The sequence below is a fragment of the Colobus angolensis genome, unplaced genomic scaffold (genome assembly GCF_000951035.1).
Source record: "Colobus angolensis palliatus isolate OR3802 unplaced genomic scaffold, Cang.pa_1.0 Scaffold113, whole genome shotgun sequence".
In the NCBI taxonomy this organism is placed as follows: Eukaryota; Metazoa; Chordata; class Mammalia; order Primates; family Cercopithecidae; genus Colobus; species Colobus angolensis.
This window is the reverse complement of record NW_012112364.1, coordinates 20516-35020: the sequence shown is the minus strand read 5'-3', so window position 1 is coordinate 35020 and position 14505 is coordinate 20516. Positions and strand designations below refer to the sequence as shown.

Genomic DNA, 14505 nt, shown 5'->3' with positions numbered 1-14505 from the left:
TTTTGATGTCAGGGAAACAAACAAGAAACAAAAAACAAGTAAACCCTCCTATTTGTCAAGAAAATGCAGATTTTTAAAAATAGTAGCAGTGTTTTGAGAATATTAATAATGTGATTCCATGGTATATACATTGTGATTACAATGATAAAAGATCATGCATGCCACCTATGGAATACGACAAACAAACACGAGATTGTTGAAGATGGGAACTTAACGTTAAGTGTTTTTTCAAATAATTATTTGAAATGTTGTTATCTTTGATGTTGTTACACTGATTTTTGAATTCATAAATGTTCACTAATTTGTTTCCTACCAGAACCAGAAGAAAGCCTGAGCAGCAAACTTACCATTGACAGTTAGAGTGGCAGTGAGGTTTTTGAACACATTTGACTGTTTTATGCTTAGCAAGATTGTATAATTCCCTGCATCCTCTTCAGTTACATCCTTGATAATTAACGAATAGCCCCGAGTCAAATAGCGAGCAGATTTCTCGGTCGCAGGTAACCCGTCTTTTAACCTGTGGTTAAAAGCATAATCAGTAAGTCATTTCACACGGCCTCGCAATATCACTTTGGTAACACTGTCATTTAAGTTTTTGAGCTTAATTTGACCAGTTTCTTTCTTTCCTTTTTTTTTTTTTTTGAGATAGTGTCTCACTCTGTCACCCAGGCTGGAGTGCAGTGGCACAATTGCGGCTCACTGCAGCCTCTGCCTCCAGGGTTCAAACGATTCTCTGCCTCAGCCTCCTGAGTAGCTGGGATTGCAGGCATCTGCCACCACGCCCAGCTAATTTTTGTATTTTTAGTAGAGATGGGGTTTCACCATGTTGGCCAGGCTGGTCTTGAACTCTTGACCTTGTGATCCACCCGCCTCAGCCTCCCAAAGTGCTGGGATTACAGGCGTGAGCCACCGCGCCCGGCCTCAAGTTGACCAGTTTCAAATCTTCGATCATCAGTGTTGATTTTTAAAATGTAGCCATTAACTTTTCAGTAAAGGCAGATACGCTTTTTAGACTGGGTAACACTTCATATTTACTGGCAAGGAGGAAGAAATAAAGCGAGTGAAGATAGAAAAACAGTAGCTTAGTGTGCCCACAGGGATACCGGTGGCCACTGTGACTTAAGGATTAACCCAGAGGCAGGGGCTCTGATTCCATCCGAGATGTTTTTCAGAGATGTTTTTCAGAGTTTTCCACGAGGCTCCATCAGCAGTATAAGGGCCATTGTAAGTCAGATCAACTAGATCACTTCTCCAGATAAAAATACAAATAGACTTTCCTATTGTGGTCTCGGGGGAGTTCTTACTAGTTTTATAAATGGTCACACCAGTTGTCCCTTTCATAAACTAGAGTGAAATCAAGATTATCAAGATTTCTCCTCTGAGGAAGAACAGTTAAGGTGCAAAACAAACAGAAAGCATAAACTTAAAAAAATTTTAAAAACATATTAAATGCTGAATCGATGCATTGATATCATTCTATTGCACACAGAACTGACAGTCAGAGCCTGGATGCTCGACCTGGCTCTGCTACTCACTGCAGGCTGCTGCACACATGACTAACCAGCTTGGGCTCCAATTTTCTCAAATTTTCTAGAGTTTCTCAAAGGTTCCTTATAACTCTAAAATTCTATGATTTCATTAAAATGCACGGTTCTTTAAATAGGCAGTTTTAATCCATTAGGAGTTTCTTATGTTCTGTATAAAGGTTTAATATTGGGAACTTAGTTCATTATCATGCATGATTATAAAGTCCTACAAACAAAAATTCCCATTACTAGTGTGTCTCAGATCCAAAGTAATTAAAATGAGGATGCTACACTTTGTGATTACAAATATTGTCTTGGTATTACTCTAAATTATTTCCTATCAACAAGTCAGCATTTTTGACGGTGGACTGAATTTTTCTAATGCCCTTGCGACTTAGTTACTGAAGAAATCAACACTAACAGATGAGCGTGCTCTCAGACACTGGAGGAGTGAATGTACCTCCTGGAGTCATTACATTACTATTCAATTTACTATTAAACCTAAAAGTTTACTACTAAATGTTTTTGATATTCTGAAGCAAAACAGATCATTTTTCTACTGCAATGGCATGAAGACATAGCACAAAGTTAAAATTTTCTCTTTAATTCCCTATTAAGTATTTAAGGGAACTGCAAACAAACACTACCCTCATACGACATCGAAAGCCAAATCAGCTCTGGTTAGGGGGATTCTAAAATGGCAGCACATCCCTATTGTACGGACTGTTTTGCTAATCAGTTTTGTACCATACCCTTTGTTTAAAAGGTAATGACTTGAGCCAAAGGTATTGGCCTTTAACAGTAATTTTATAAAATGATTGCAGACCATAAACAGATTACATTGTTTTACATCAGGTGTTGTACTAGTGTTTTAAAAAACTGCTGAAGGAGGTTTTGAATATATATCCTTCTAGCCAAAAAAAACTTAATTAGTTCAAGTAGGCCCATTCGTCCCCATCTTCAAATGAGTAAGTCTTGGCTCTATTAATGTTTGCTTAATTTTAAAACAAGACTGGAACTTTCAACCCAGCTGTATATAAAAGAATTATTTTCAGCATTCTCATTACAAGAGTCCACTTCTTCAGGGTTAATAGAGCATGTTACATATTCAAAATGCTTCCTAGTCATTGTTCAACAGCATCCCATTCAAAGAATGCTGACATCCTAGGAAGGTTTAGAGATGCAGAAAGTTAACCACAGTAAGAGACTGACTAGACTGAACTCCAACAAACCTCATCTCTTGCTTACCTTGCTACATTATTTCCTTTCCCCCAGCCCTTCTCACCTCCACCACCCAAGAATCTACAGAGTTCTGAGCTCTCTGGGGCTGCCTGAGGAACATCTCTTGGTATTTTGTCAGAAATTGGAGTCATTAGGCTCTTGCAGCTTCCCACTTACAAAGCATGTCTTACACTGTTATGGAAATAAGTATGGTCCTACCATACAACTTCCGGCGAGGGAAACGCCTTCACTTTCATGGAGAGCCGGTAAGACCGCTTGCCAGCTACAGTTTCAAGCACCTGCTGTTTTCGATGTTTCACAGTGATGAAGGCTTTATCTTTGAAAGGAGAAGTGATAAATACATTAGAAAAGAATATATTTCCATAAACAAAACCTTAGGGCCTCATTAAGGGAGGGTGTAATCAATAAGTAAATAAACAGAGCTGAATTACGATAAAGCCTATCAATGAGCCTCAATATTGATCAATGAATAGGATACTTTAAAAGCAAACCGGTGCATGCCTTTCAAATCAAATGGTATCACGTCCTAGCAACATAAAACAGTGGCAGAGCAACAGAAAGTAAAACACCGTAAATATCTCTATCATAATAACAAGGAAGTGGGAAGAGATTTCTAAAAGTCTACCTGGGCCGCTGTGAGCACGGTGAGAAAATGTTGCTCTGGGCACCCTAAACAACTAATTTGATATCAAAAATCAACTGGAGAAAGACAAAAGGAAATAAAAGGCTACTGATAGAATTGTTCCACAGTTTCTGCCCTCCACACTGTTTCCTTTTCAGCAATGGAAATAAGGTTTTCAAGCATTTTCTTTATAGAATTTGCATACTGAAATTAAGCAACATTAGGATTCCATGAGAGTAAAAGCAGGGATAAAATAGCATTAATTCTAAATGATTTAGCATACCATATTTTTATTTCTCTAATTCATGGTAGTACCTGAGAAATTTTTCTGAGGTAATAAAGATGAAATTCATCATCCTTTTCTGTTTTGTTTATATAGGACACTAAAAATTTCATAAATATATTAGGTTCTAACTGAATTATTAGCTATAATAAACATCTAAAGAAAGGACTCTGTTCAATTCAAAAGTATTAAATTTAAAGAGTACTTAATGTGGTTTGCTTTTTGACAGGGGGAGGAGGGAACCATGGCCAAGTCGTATTCATTCATGATAACATAACTCTTGGCCAACAGAAAACTGACTTATTTAGAGAACACAGACATCTACAATGATTAGAAAACATAGCATGAGTTGGCAACGCTGAACTATGCTTACCATATATATGCACTGAGGTGTTAACAGATTTGAATGATGGTCCACTCCTTACACGACAAGTATAAAGTCCTTTGTCTTTGTTCTGTACTTTGTCAATAGTAAGGACACTGTAGAATATGTTGGCATGGGAATTGCTTTGGTCAATTCGTCGCCTTACAGAAGCTCTCTTATTTTTCTAGAGAGAAAATGTATAACAAATGTAGAAGGAGTGAGTGTTCATGCTTAAAGTTATATAGGATTTTAACATTTCTTAGATCATAACTTCGACAATAGCTTCTGTTTTATGCTAAGAATCATGTCACATCCACCTAGAGCACAATGTTTGGAAACTATATCTGTGTCTAGAGGTGCTTCAAATATGTAGCATAGTAGGATTTATTTAGCACTTAATTTTCTTCAAATGCATTTTCACATATACCATCTCAATTGTTTGTCTCAACAACCTAGTGAGATTGGCAGGCTGACTGCCCTTTTACTGATGAAAAAACTGAAGGAAGGGACCCCCTGGCCCAAGTTGGCCAGGAACTCAGGTCTTTTGAGCATAAATCTAGTGTCCTTCCTCTGGCACACACACCTCTCTACACAGTAACCTGTTCTGTAGGCATACGTATCACACACAAACATGGACAATCATAAGCCTTAGTGTCTGGCTTAATGACAGTGCTTCTCTCACCAAATCACCATGTGAGTTTCCTTTTTTGTCCCTACTAGATATGAAGGAAAAGATAATGAGTCTTGTCTCTACTTACTAAGGTGGAATAATCCTATAATTTCATTATTTCACTATTTGAGCAATGCTTGCCCATGTTGGCTAAATCATAGTAAACAGATCTGGGGACATGCAAAGCCATCAGCAGGTTTAACCAAGACCTGAAAGGTGCTGTCCCAGGTTTGTCTCACAGAAGAACAAGAATCAGTCTTGGACTCCGCAATCTGACCTGGCCACAATGACAGTCCTGCTCACTGTTTTGAGAAGACAAGATCACATTGCCTTCTCCTTTTTTTTTTTCTAAGCACTATATTTTATAACTAATAAGTTATTTCCACCTCTCAATCCTTCCCCATAGTCATAGCGGCAGAGGGGAGGAGCATGGAAAAATGTCTTTGGGAGCTGTCCAGAACTGATCTTTGGATTGGGAGCTTAGTTCTCCTCTGTGCCACGTTTAATACACTTCTACCCACCTGTCCATTTACTTCCCTGTTGGAACAGACAGACACATTTTGAGGCCATTTTCTTCATTCTCAGCAATAACCAGAGAGAAAAGTCAATTGCCACTATCAAAAGTCAGAGAACTAGTCCCTTAACAGACTGAGGGAGCTTTCTGCAGTTCTATTTATACAGGCACTACTCCCTTTACCAAGGTGAGTAACACTGGTATTGCTTCTGACTTGGGAAATAACTCATCCTGTGTTTTAGAGTTGCCTCACCCAGCACTGCAGCCACCAGCCACGTGTGGCTATTAAAATTAAATGAAATCAAAAATTCATTTCCTCAGTCACACTAGTCACATTTCAAGTGGTCATCTGCCGTATGTGGCTACTGGCACAAGTACGGGATATTTCCATCACAGAAAGTTCTGTTGGACAGTGCTGTTTTAGAAGATGATTAGCATTTAATAGGTGTATTATAGATACTCTTACTTACAGGAGCAGTGTGCTAGCAGGACAGAAGTTTCTTCCCTCTTGGCACTTATTGAGAATATTTGATTTCTATTAAAACCCAGAAAATATTGCTACAAGCCACAGCATTTTTATTTAAATGAAACAATACCACTCCTAGAAAACAGTTGATGACAGTTAAGGCCTTAATGTGCCCCTACAGGGCACTCGTTACACGTTTTTGTTGCTAAGTTATTCCATTTCCATGGCAAGAAATGTCGATGAAAAACCACATTAGCTTGGGGCTGATGCATTAATCTTTCATACATAATTTAATCATAAATTGACTTTGTAATTGGGCAATCTGAACGACATAACAAATGATTGTACTTGAGATATAGCGCATAAATCATGCTGACACACAAGAAATGGGGGCTAGAACTACTGTCAAAATTTCCGTAACAGTTTATTATAGTTTCCCCATGTATACATTTTTAAAACAATTATTGTTTGCAAGGATGTTCGATTTGAATAAGGGAACCCAACTCAGGCTTCATTCTTCTCATTTTTCTGAAGGACAGAATTGCTCCCCTGACACTTAACAAATGGAATATTGGATGACTGGGTTGTAATATCTTTTCCAAACATGTTCCAATCAGGTGCCTGACTGTCTGCCAGTATCCTAAATGAATGCGCTGACAGAGACAGCCTCCTGGAAAGTTGTTGTTGTTGTTACAAAAGGCAGTCTCTGCCTGGCATTTAGTGATACATTTCTCTCTCATCTCTAAATCCTACAGAATAGTTTCCAAGAATGAAACAATCCCTTTCTTTCCACCTAGAATCATGCAATAGAAATACCAGTCTATGCTCTTCAAAACAAAACTCGCAGACATCAAAAGACGATATCTCTGCATATCACACTCATGAAATGCCAGGCAAAGAAAGCACTCGAACCAAACCCAAAGCTTCTTTATTGACTAACATTGTCACAGGAATCAGGATTTTCTGATTTTTCCCATCTCAAAAACCCTGTGGGATTTCACTTGCTAAAAATACTGTCCTGCAGAAGAAATAGAAAAATGGGTCACTCACTTCATCAGGGTAACTCCAGGTCATTTGAACTCTCGTGTTCAAGGGAGTGGTAGCAGTACAATTGAGGATAAGAGGATGGCCTCTAAGTAATTTGACTGGGCGTGGTGTGCTTATTTGGACATCTATGATTGTATTGGCTGCAAGCATAAAAGAGAAATTTTTTAAAATTTTCATTACGCAGATAAAAATAAAGAGCACTTCGGCTTATGTTCATGCCTCTGAAGCATCACTTACTTTGTCGATGTGTGAGATAGTTTGTCTTATACAAATGTCCATTGACTGTTGCTTCACAGGTCAGAAGCCCTATTTCTTTGTACGTTGCATTTGATATGATGAAGCCCTTTCTACTGTCCCAGATTACGCGTTTTCCATCAGGGATCAAAGTGTCAAGTGGAAACTGAAAAGGAAGAGGCATGCGTTAACAAGGTCCTTTTCGCACTGGCTGGCAATACTGTTTCACCAGCAGTTGGTGAAAACATGATTTTTCATCTAAAATGAAAATAGTAAAACTCTGTAGTTTGCTTATAACAAACTAGGTTGAAAACTCTAGTTTTTTATCATTGGTTCTTGAGTTTCTTTGTATATGGCAAAAGATACTTGCATTATGATTAATTATAGTAATTATGATAATTTACTATGAGCCTTGGCAACAAGTGGCACCTACCCAGGATAGACCTAGTTGTCATATCAGACTTTCAGGGGGAGCCCATAACTCTTTGGCCTCCAGGAATCTTCATAATAAACTGGTCGGACACTCAGCAGACAAACCAATTAACAGGCCGGGCGTGGTAGCTCACACCTGTAATTCCAGTACTTTGGGAGGCCGAGGTGGGTGGATCACCTGAGGTCAGCAGAGACCAGCCTGGCCAGCGTGGTGAAACCCTGTCTCTACTAGAAATATAAAAATTAGCTGGGCATGGTGGCAGGTGCCTGTAATCCCAGCCACTCGGGAGGCTGAGGCAGGAGAATCGCTTGAACCCGGGAGGCAGAGGTTGCAGTGAACTGAGATCACACCACTGCACTCCAGCCTGGGCGATAGAACGAGACTCTGTCTCAAAAGAGAGAGAGAAGCCAATTGCATTTTTTTCTGCTGGGGCTGCCAGATTATTCTCATTTGTTTTCATCGTCCAGAGCTTTTAACAAGCCATAGCTTTTCCTCCCATTTTGCATGGTTTACTGAAGAAGTGGCTGTCTTCAAAAGACTGTAGATAATTCCAGGTCCTCCAAGATTCATAACATTAACTTGGCACTCACTGGGATTGTCATTCTGAGGATCCTGCTGTGTCACAAGGAAGGCATCAGCTCTGCCTCTGAAAGGGAAACTCCCAGAAGCTGGAGCTGCTGATGGTGAAGGCAGCCTTGGAGGCCAGAGACTGCCATGAATGAAGTGCTCTCGAATGCTTAGAAGTATTCCCAAGCACGGTGAGTCCAGACAGAAGAAAATAATCCATGATTTGACTTTCTCCTTATGCCTTCTTCTGACATCAAGAACGTAACGTTTAAAGACTACAAGATAAACAGTCTGCCGTGGGATTAAACTTTATTTGTAAAGGGTCATTGCTCCATCAAGTGGCCCAGCCAAATTCCCCTGATGCCAGGTTGCCAAAAATTTCAGTGGTGGTCGACTCCCAACTACCACTATTCCTTATTCCCAGTTGAAAAAGGAAAAACAAAAATCAAATTACCTTCCCCCAACAGATTATAAAGGAAATACCAAACAGCCATAAAGAAGCTTGAAACCTTTCCTATCGCCTTTTAAAAAGTACACCCGACATCCCTCTCTCTATCCAGTTAACATTTATTTCTATTGCTTGCTGAAGACGCTGATCTGGATTTGTGATCCTATGGCAGAAATTTCTAGCCCAGAAGCCACTAGTGCCTCTCTTCCAGGGACTGTGCCTACATTGGAATGTATTACCGGTGTTCCTTGGGTTTGAAATTAATTACATCCTGTTTATGAAGAACTGAAGGCAATTAAAGGATTCGTTTCATGTTTCACTATATCAAGGTGCGACCTGTAAACTTAGGAATGCATTCGGTGGGGGGGGGGAAGAAAACCTACTCTTCTAATTTAGTGCAGACAAAGGAAAAACACAGAAAAATGTAAGTCAGGGACTGAAATCTATGTTACTTTACAAATAAGTGAAAACAAGTGCTTTACAAATAAGTGCTGAATCCAAAAGAAAGGTTTGCTGACAGGCTTCCTCAGTACAACTTAAAAATACACTAAAATTTCCTTTAAAGTGTTTATCTTACTCTCATCTATCCATTACGGCTGTTAGTAGTATTCCATTGACAAAGTAACTTCACATTTAGCTGACAAGATCTAAAGCAGTCAAAGACTGTAGCCCATCAGCTGTGGCCACCACCGCATGTGTAAGAATGAAGGCAGATGGGCAGGTGGATCTCAGCCTCGAAAGGAAGCCCTGGGCAGCAAGGCCTGTCTGCAGTTGACCACAGCTCCGCCAAAGCAGGCATGTGAAAAGGAGAGGGAGGGGACAGAAAATTAGAAGAAAAGGGACAATAAGAGAAATGAAAGGGAAAGATATTAACTTCATGTCAGCAGAAATACGTCATAGGTTAGAATATTTCCAGTACACATGTGCCAAACCAAAATCCCTGTTAAAATTTTACACTTCTCTTTCTCTCTTTTTAAATTGTGCACTGCAGATCTTAGGCAGAAAAACAGTAAAGAGACTCCCACCAGCCCCAGATTTTTATATGGGAATTCTGGAATGTTCCTGATGACCAAAAAACCCACCTGCATTGGCGTGCGCATGAAAGAGAACGTTTCCCTCTCCACACGGTGTTTTCCGTATTAATCATACAGCAATAATTATCTCAGACTAAGGGGAGTAATGCCATGCTGTTGAAAACATGACTTGGTAATATATCAAGTACAGTATTGGGTATTAAACTGTTAAATAATGCTAAAGCTAACCCCTGAATAGGGCTTATCTTGTACTGAGATACTGATCTAAGTGCTTTCCATATATCACCTGACTTAACCTTTCTAACAGCAATGTGAGGTGGTACCACTGTCATCACCCCCTTCCTCAGATGGGGAAAATGAGGTGGAGAGAGGTTTGATGACTCATTAGTTTGCCCAGTGATGAGCGGGCAGTGTGTTCAGAGTGCAGGCAATGTGGCACCAGCCTCTGCTCTTAACCACCCTTGTCTTCCTCCTATACAAACTAGACCACTCAAGAAGGATGGCAGGAACACTGAATAAGAAGGCAAAATATTGGCTCAAATGCTCAGTATGACCTGGGAAGTTCCTGACACTCTGGAAACCAGAGTGTTTTTATCTTGACCAACTGAGGAGTTTGACTCCTCTGGCGTTTCCAGCTCTGCCGTAATGACTGTCTATTTCCTGGCGATGGCACACAAACGTAATGGAGGCCAAAACCTGTCTCTGATGGACTATGTTGAGGGCCTATGTGAGTAACAACCCAGGACAGTGAATGCAAGGAAGAGGACAAGGAGACTCCTCCACCACATTTCAGGACTCAGGGTTGATGGATGAGACTGAAAATCATTCTCTAAACCTTTCCAGCCTAACTGCCACCACTACCAGCACCAAACACTTCCTGAGTGCCTGCTCTGTGATGCACTGTGCGAGCTGCTGCTCTGGGGCGGCCTTGACTTTCTGTCTTAAAGTTCTAAGCTCTCAGAACTTAGCACAGTTTTTCATTTGGGGAGTTTTTATCCAGTTCTGAGTCCTGGTATACTCCTAACTCTTATTGCTGATTAATTAGCTAGAATGTCATATGTTTAGTTTTTGTTTTTCTTAGATTCTACCCTAAATCTTTTTCCTTTCCATATGTACAATTTACAATATAATATGAAGAAAAGTTTCATGTATGGCCTTTCCTCCCTTTTTTTCCCTAAGAGATGAAGTTTGGGTGCTCAGCAGGAGACAGGCCTTTTTTCACCAAGGAACTTGCCAATTCAAACCAAAGGTGGTGTCTCCTTATGCATGAAGCCAGAAAGTCAATGTCTGGAGAACTGGGCACCCTGCTGACATTGTCTACTCTGCAGTAATCTGGATAATCCACTGTCTGCAAAGTTATTAATTTGTATAAGCAGCAGAATTGATTTTTCTCACATTTGCACACAATTGGGTTTGTGGCAATACATAACATTTTTCATGATTTCAGTTCTTTCATTATTCACATCGATTTACGCTTAAGACACTATCATTTTATTCTATTTAACCACATCCATGGGCATAACTTCTAGCGCTATTCCTTATAGTAAAAGGATGTTACAGGAAAGTCCACTGAGAAGCCCAGATGTCTGTAAGGAAATTATTCCAGAAAGATAAAACGAGTAAAACTTCATTATGCTTGTTGGCAGTAAAAGTATTCTGAGAAAAGCAGTGTTCAAATTTACCTTTTTTAAAGTAACAGTGATGTCAGGTGATGTAACCCGGCAGGGAATGATGAGTTCCCTTCCTTCAGTCATGTGTATAATTTCGGGGATTTCACTGTACATCTCTACGAAAGGTCTACCTGTATCTGAATGAGAAGAAAATGAAAAAATACATATATATAAACGATTGACACGCAAGCATCTAGACACTGTAGCTAGTGGGGTAAGGCAGCCACTGCCACAGTCACATCATTTTCCCTTATGTAATCCATACATTCATATCTTTGTCTCTGAGTTTGGCCCTCTGTCTTTCTACCCAGAAAAAGAAAGCTTCCCTAATAAAGGCTAATTTCATATCTGTTGTTGGCCTCTGGTCAGATTGCCCCATACCCTGATATGCAATTGTGACATGGGGGGACCACTGTGGGAAAAGGCCTAAAAGTGCAGTAAGAGCAAAAGGAGAAAATTCTGCATAAACTTCTCACCACAGTTATGCTAAGTGCCTCAGGGAGCGCCCTCCAGAGCCTTTGTAAGCGCTCAAAGGGCACAGATGCAGTGGCGAAGGTCAACTCTTCTTTGGAGAATTCAAGGTGATGCAGAAGTCTAGCAAGTTGAGGAGAGGATTATCATTTGAATGACAGAAGCATGACTTCAAGGTTTTCTAGACTTTTCCTCGGAGGCTAATAATAATGAACGAGAAGGTCTGAGCTGCTTAGGGGGAGGGGGACAGGCAGGAGAAGCGGTGTTGAATGATGCATTTATTTCATATGTATATTAGGCTTATTTCTTTAGTATGAACTACTTACCTGCTAATAGCAAAGTATGTGCAAGTGCCTGCAGAGAAGTCTGGAAAAGATTTTAAGCACCAATACTTCCTTAAAAAGCGTGGCATTTGGCCAGTCTCAGAGGCTAGGAGGATTCAAACACTTGTTCAGCTTCCCTGTAACTCCTTGGGGAACCAGAATGAGCCCGAGATCCTTTTAGAAACATTCTCAGTCTACCCTGCCCTTGCCCTTGGGAATCTACTGACATCCTCAGGCAAGGATCTCTTCAGGAGTCATCGTGTTCTGATCGTCCCCCATTTGCTCCAGCCTTATATACTAAATGGAAAGAAGTCCTGTGTGAACTCTCTCCATTTGCTGAAAGAACCAACCAGGCCACCACCTGCTTGCTGGTCCTGTCTCAGGTTTGTGGGTTATGAAACTCATTCAGGATGCTGAATGGAGAACGAATAGGAGAGAAACAAAAGCAGTAAGCAGGCAATGGTTGCCTAGACTAGATGGTGGCTACAGTGATCATTATGGTAGAACTGTGTCCCCGCCAAAACGGTATGCTGAGGTCCCAATCCCCCTGTACTTCTGAATGTAACCTCATTTCAAAACAGGGTTGTTGCAAATGTAATTACTTAAGCTAAGTAAGGGAGGGCTCCTAATCCAATGTGATTAGCATCCTTATAAGAAGGCAGCCACGTGAAGGCAGACAGGGTGTGCAGACTTGCTCTATGTGCAGACGGAGGCAGAGACGGGGGTGATGTGGCAGCAAGTCAAAGAATGCCAAGGATTGCGGGCAACCACCAGCATGTAGGAAGAGGCGAGGAAGGGTTCTCCTGCAGGTTTCAGAAGGGGCATGGCCCAGATGATTTGATTTCAGACTTAGAGTTTCCAGAACTGTGAGATAACACATTTCTGTAGTTTTAAGCCAAAAAAGAAAAAACAGTGGGCCACTGCAGTAGCCTGCTGAAGATGGCATAGTTTTGTGCACAGCAGTGTGGAATGGAGGCACAGATGTGAGCTCTAGAGAGACCCTTTCACCACAGCCCATCTTGTGTGGTCCTTGGCACCTATATGTTAATAATTCTCACTCATCCTCTGGGACGCCTTGCTAGCCCCCTTCCTTCCTGCACCCTTCTCCACCCTAGCCCACCTTAGGGACTTTCCCAGTGTTCCCATTGATTCTGTTACAACACAGTCCACAGAACTGGCAGTTTTTTCCTCTGGGTACTCCTTGGATGCTAAGTTCCTAGAGGAGAGGAAATGGATTGTATTCATGTCTGTCTCATGTGTGCTAAATGAATGAGTGAACGGGTATCCAACCCTGTTATTTTACAGATGAGAAAAGAGGCACAAACAGGTGAAATGAGTTGTCTAGATGGGCACAGCCAGGCCTGTAGGCCAGTTACTTCTGCCTCCAATCTACAGCCCCTTCCCCTCCAGCACCCTGAAGGCTGAACCTCTGGCTACCTTCTCTTGAAGGCCCCCATAGAAAGGGCTGCCAGCAGGTAACAATGATTTTTTAGAGATGAAGGCTGATTTCCACACATTCAGTGGGAAAGTAAGTGCCTCATGGTACTGTATAATGTTGGAGAAATTCTGAAAAAGGACTGATCACCAAGGGATGGGTTGTGAACAGCAGACTTTGGGGCAGGCTTTGAGTCGGAGGGAGGCATCAGATCATGTGGTCCTGTGTAACTGTGAAACCTTGGGGAAATCATTATACCCTCTGTGCCTCATCTGTAAAATCCATGTGAAAGGGCTATAATGAGGATTACATGAATTAAGATATGTAGAGCACTTAGAATGATTCCCTGGCAAATAGTTAGCTGTTAATTTTCTTCTTATTATTTTGACTTATTTGAACTTATGAACAAAGAGGGGTAGTGTTAGAGTTGGCATTCAGGCAGACATGAGTGGGGCAGGAGAGTGCCCCTCCTCCCAAGAATGTCAGGTGACCATCAGGTGATGGACAGGTGGTTATTAAACTGTCTTTCTAAAATAATAATTAGTCACAACTGGCACCAGAGATAGACAGTCTCCCAACAGACAGAAAACACCTACAGCTGGTGATCAGCAGCTTCCTGATAAGATCTCGGAAGCTGGGCGAGCAGGCTCAAGCACGCACACTCAGAGGCCAAATGGCAGAGTTTAACCGGTATATGACTTTCCTCTGCGAATGCTCAACTGGTAAGGGAAAAACACCTCAAGCGAGCACAAACACAACATCAGTAAACACACTGCGCACAAACACAACGTCAGTAAACACACCGCGCACGCAGCTCCTCCCAAGTGCTGGCAGGCCACTGTGCATGTGGACAGCCCATCCCAAAGGAAAAATCAGGGGAGAGTAAACGCAAACCCTTTAATCTCTCAAGTGGCCTGCTTGGCCCTCTGCCAAGTGTAGTTTGCTTCCTCTCATTCCTGGTCTAAAACTGTTTAATAAACTGTCACTCCTGCTCTAAAAGTTGCCTCGGTCTCTCCATCTGCCTTACGCCTACTAATGCCCTTGACTGAATTCTTTCCTCCAAGGAGGCAAGGATCGAGTTGCTGTAGACCCATACAGATTCGCTGCTGGTACCAGTAGGTAGATATGAAAATCACAAATTATACTCATCATCTTA

At 41.2% G+C, this 14505-nt stretch overlaps 1 protein-coding gene across 1 annotated transcript in view; it reads right to left on the bottom strand.

Annotated features, from left to right (window-relative positions):
- Positions 1 to 14505, bottom strand: part of LOC105524018 (vascular endothelial growth factor receptor 1) — a gene marked incomplete at its 5' end in the record, with an annotated part of 163356 nt that overhangs the window by 130339 nt on the left and 18512 nt on the right. Inside the window, 8 exons of the mRNA XM_011959103.1 lie at positions 348 to 517; positions 2967 to 3084; positions 4047 to 4221; positions 6738 to 6874; positions 6972 to 7134; positions 11133 to 11257; positions 11918 to 11957; positions 13035 to 13130. Of these exons, the coding sequence (XP_011814493.1) occupies positions 348 to 517; positions 2967 to 3084; positions 4047 to 4221; positions 6738 to 6874; positions 6972 to 7134; positions 11133 to 11257; positions 11918 to 11957; positions 13035 to 13130 (1024 nt within the window). The remainder of the gene's footprint in view (positions 1 to 347; positions 518 to 2966; positions 3085 to 4046; positions 4222 to 6737; positions 6875 to 6971; positions 7135 to 11132; positions 11258 to 11917; positions 11958 to 13034; positions 13131 to 14505) is intronic.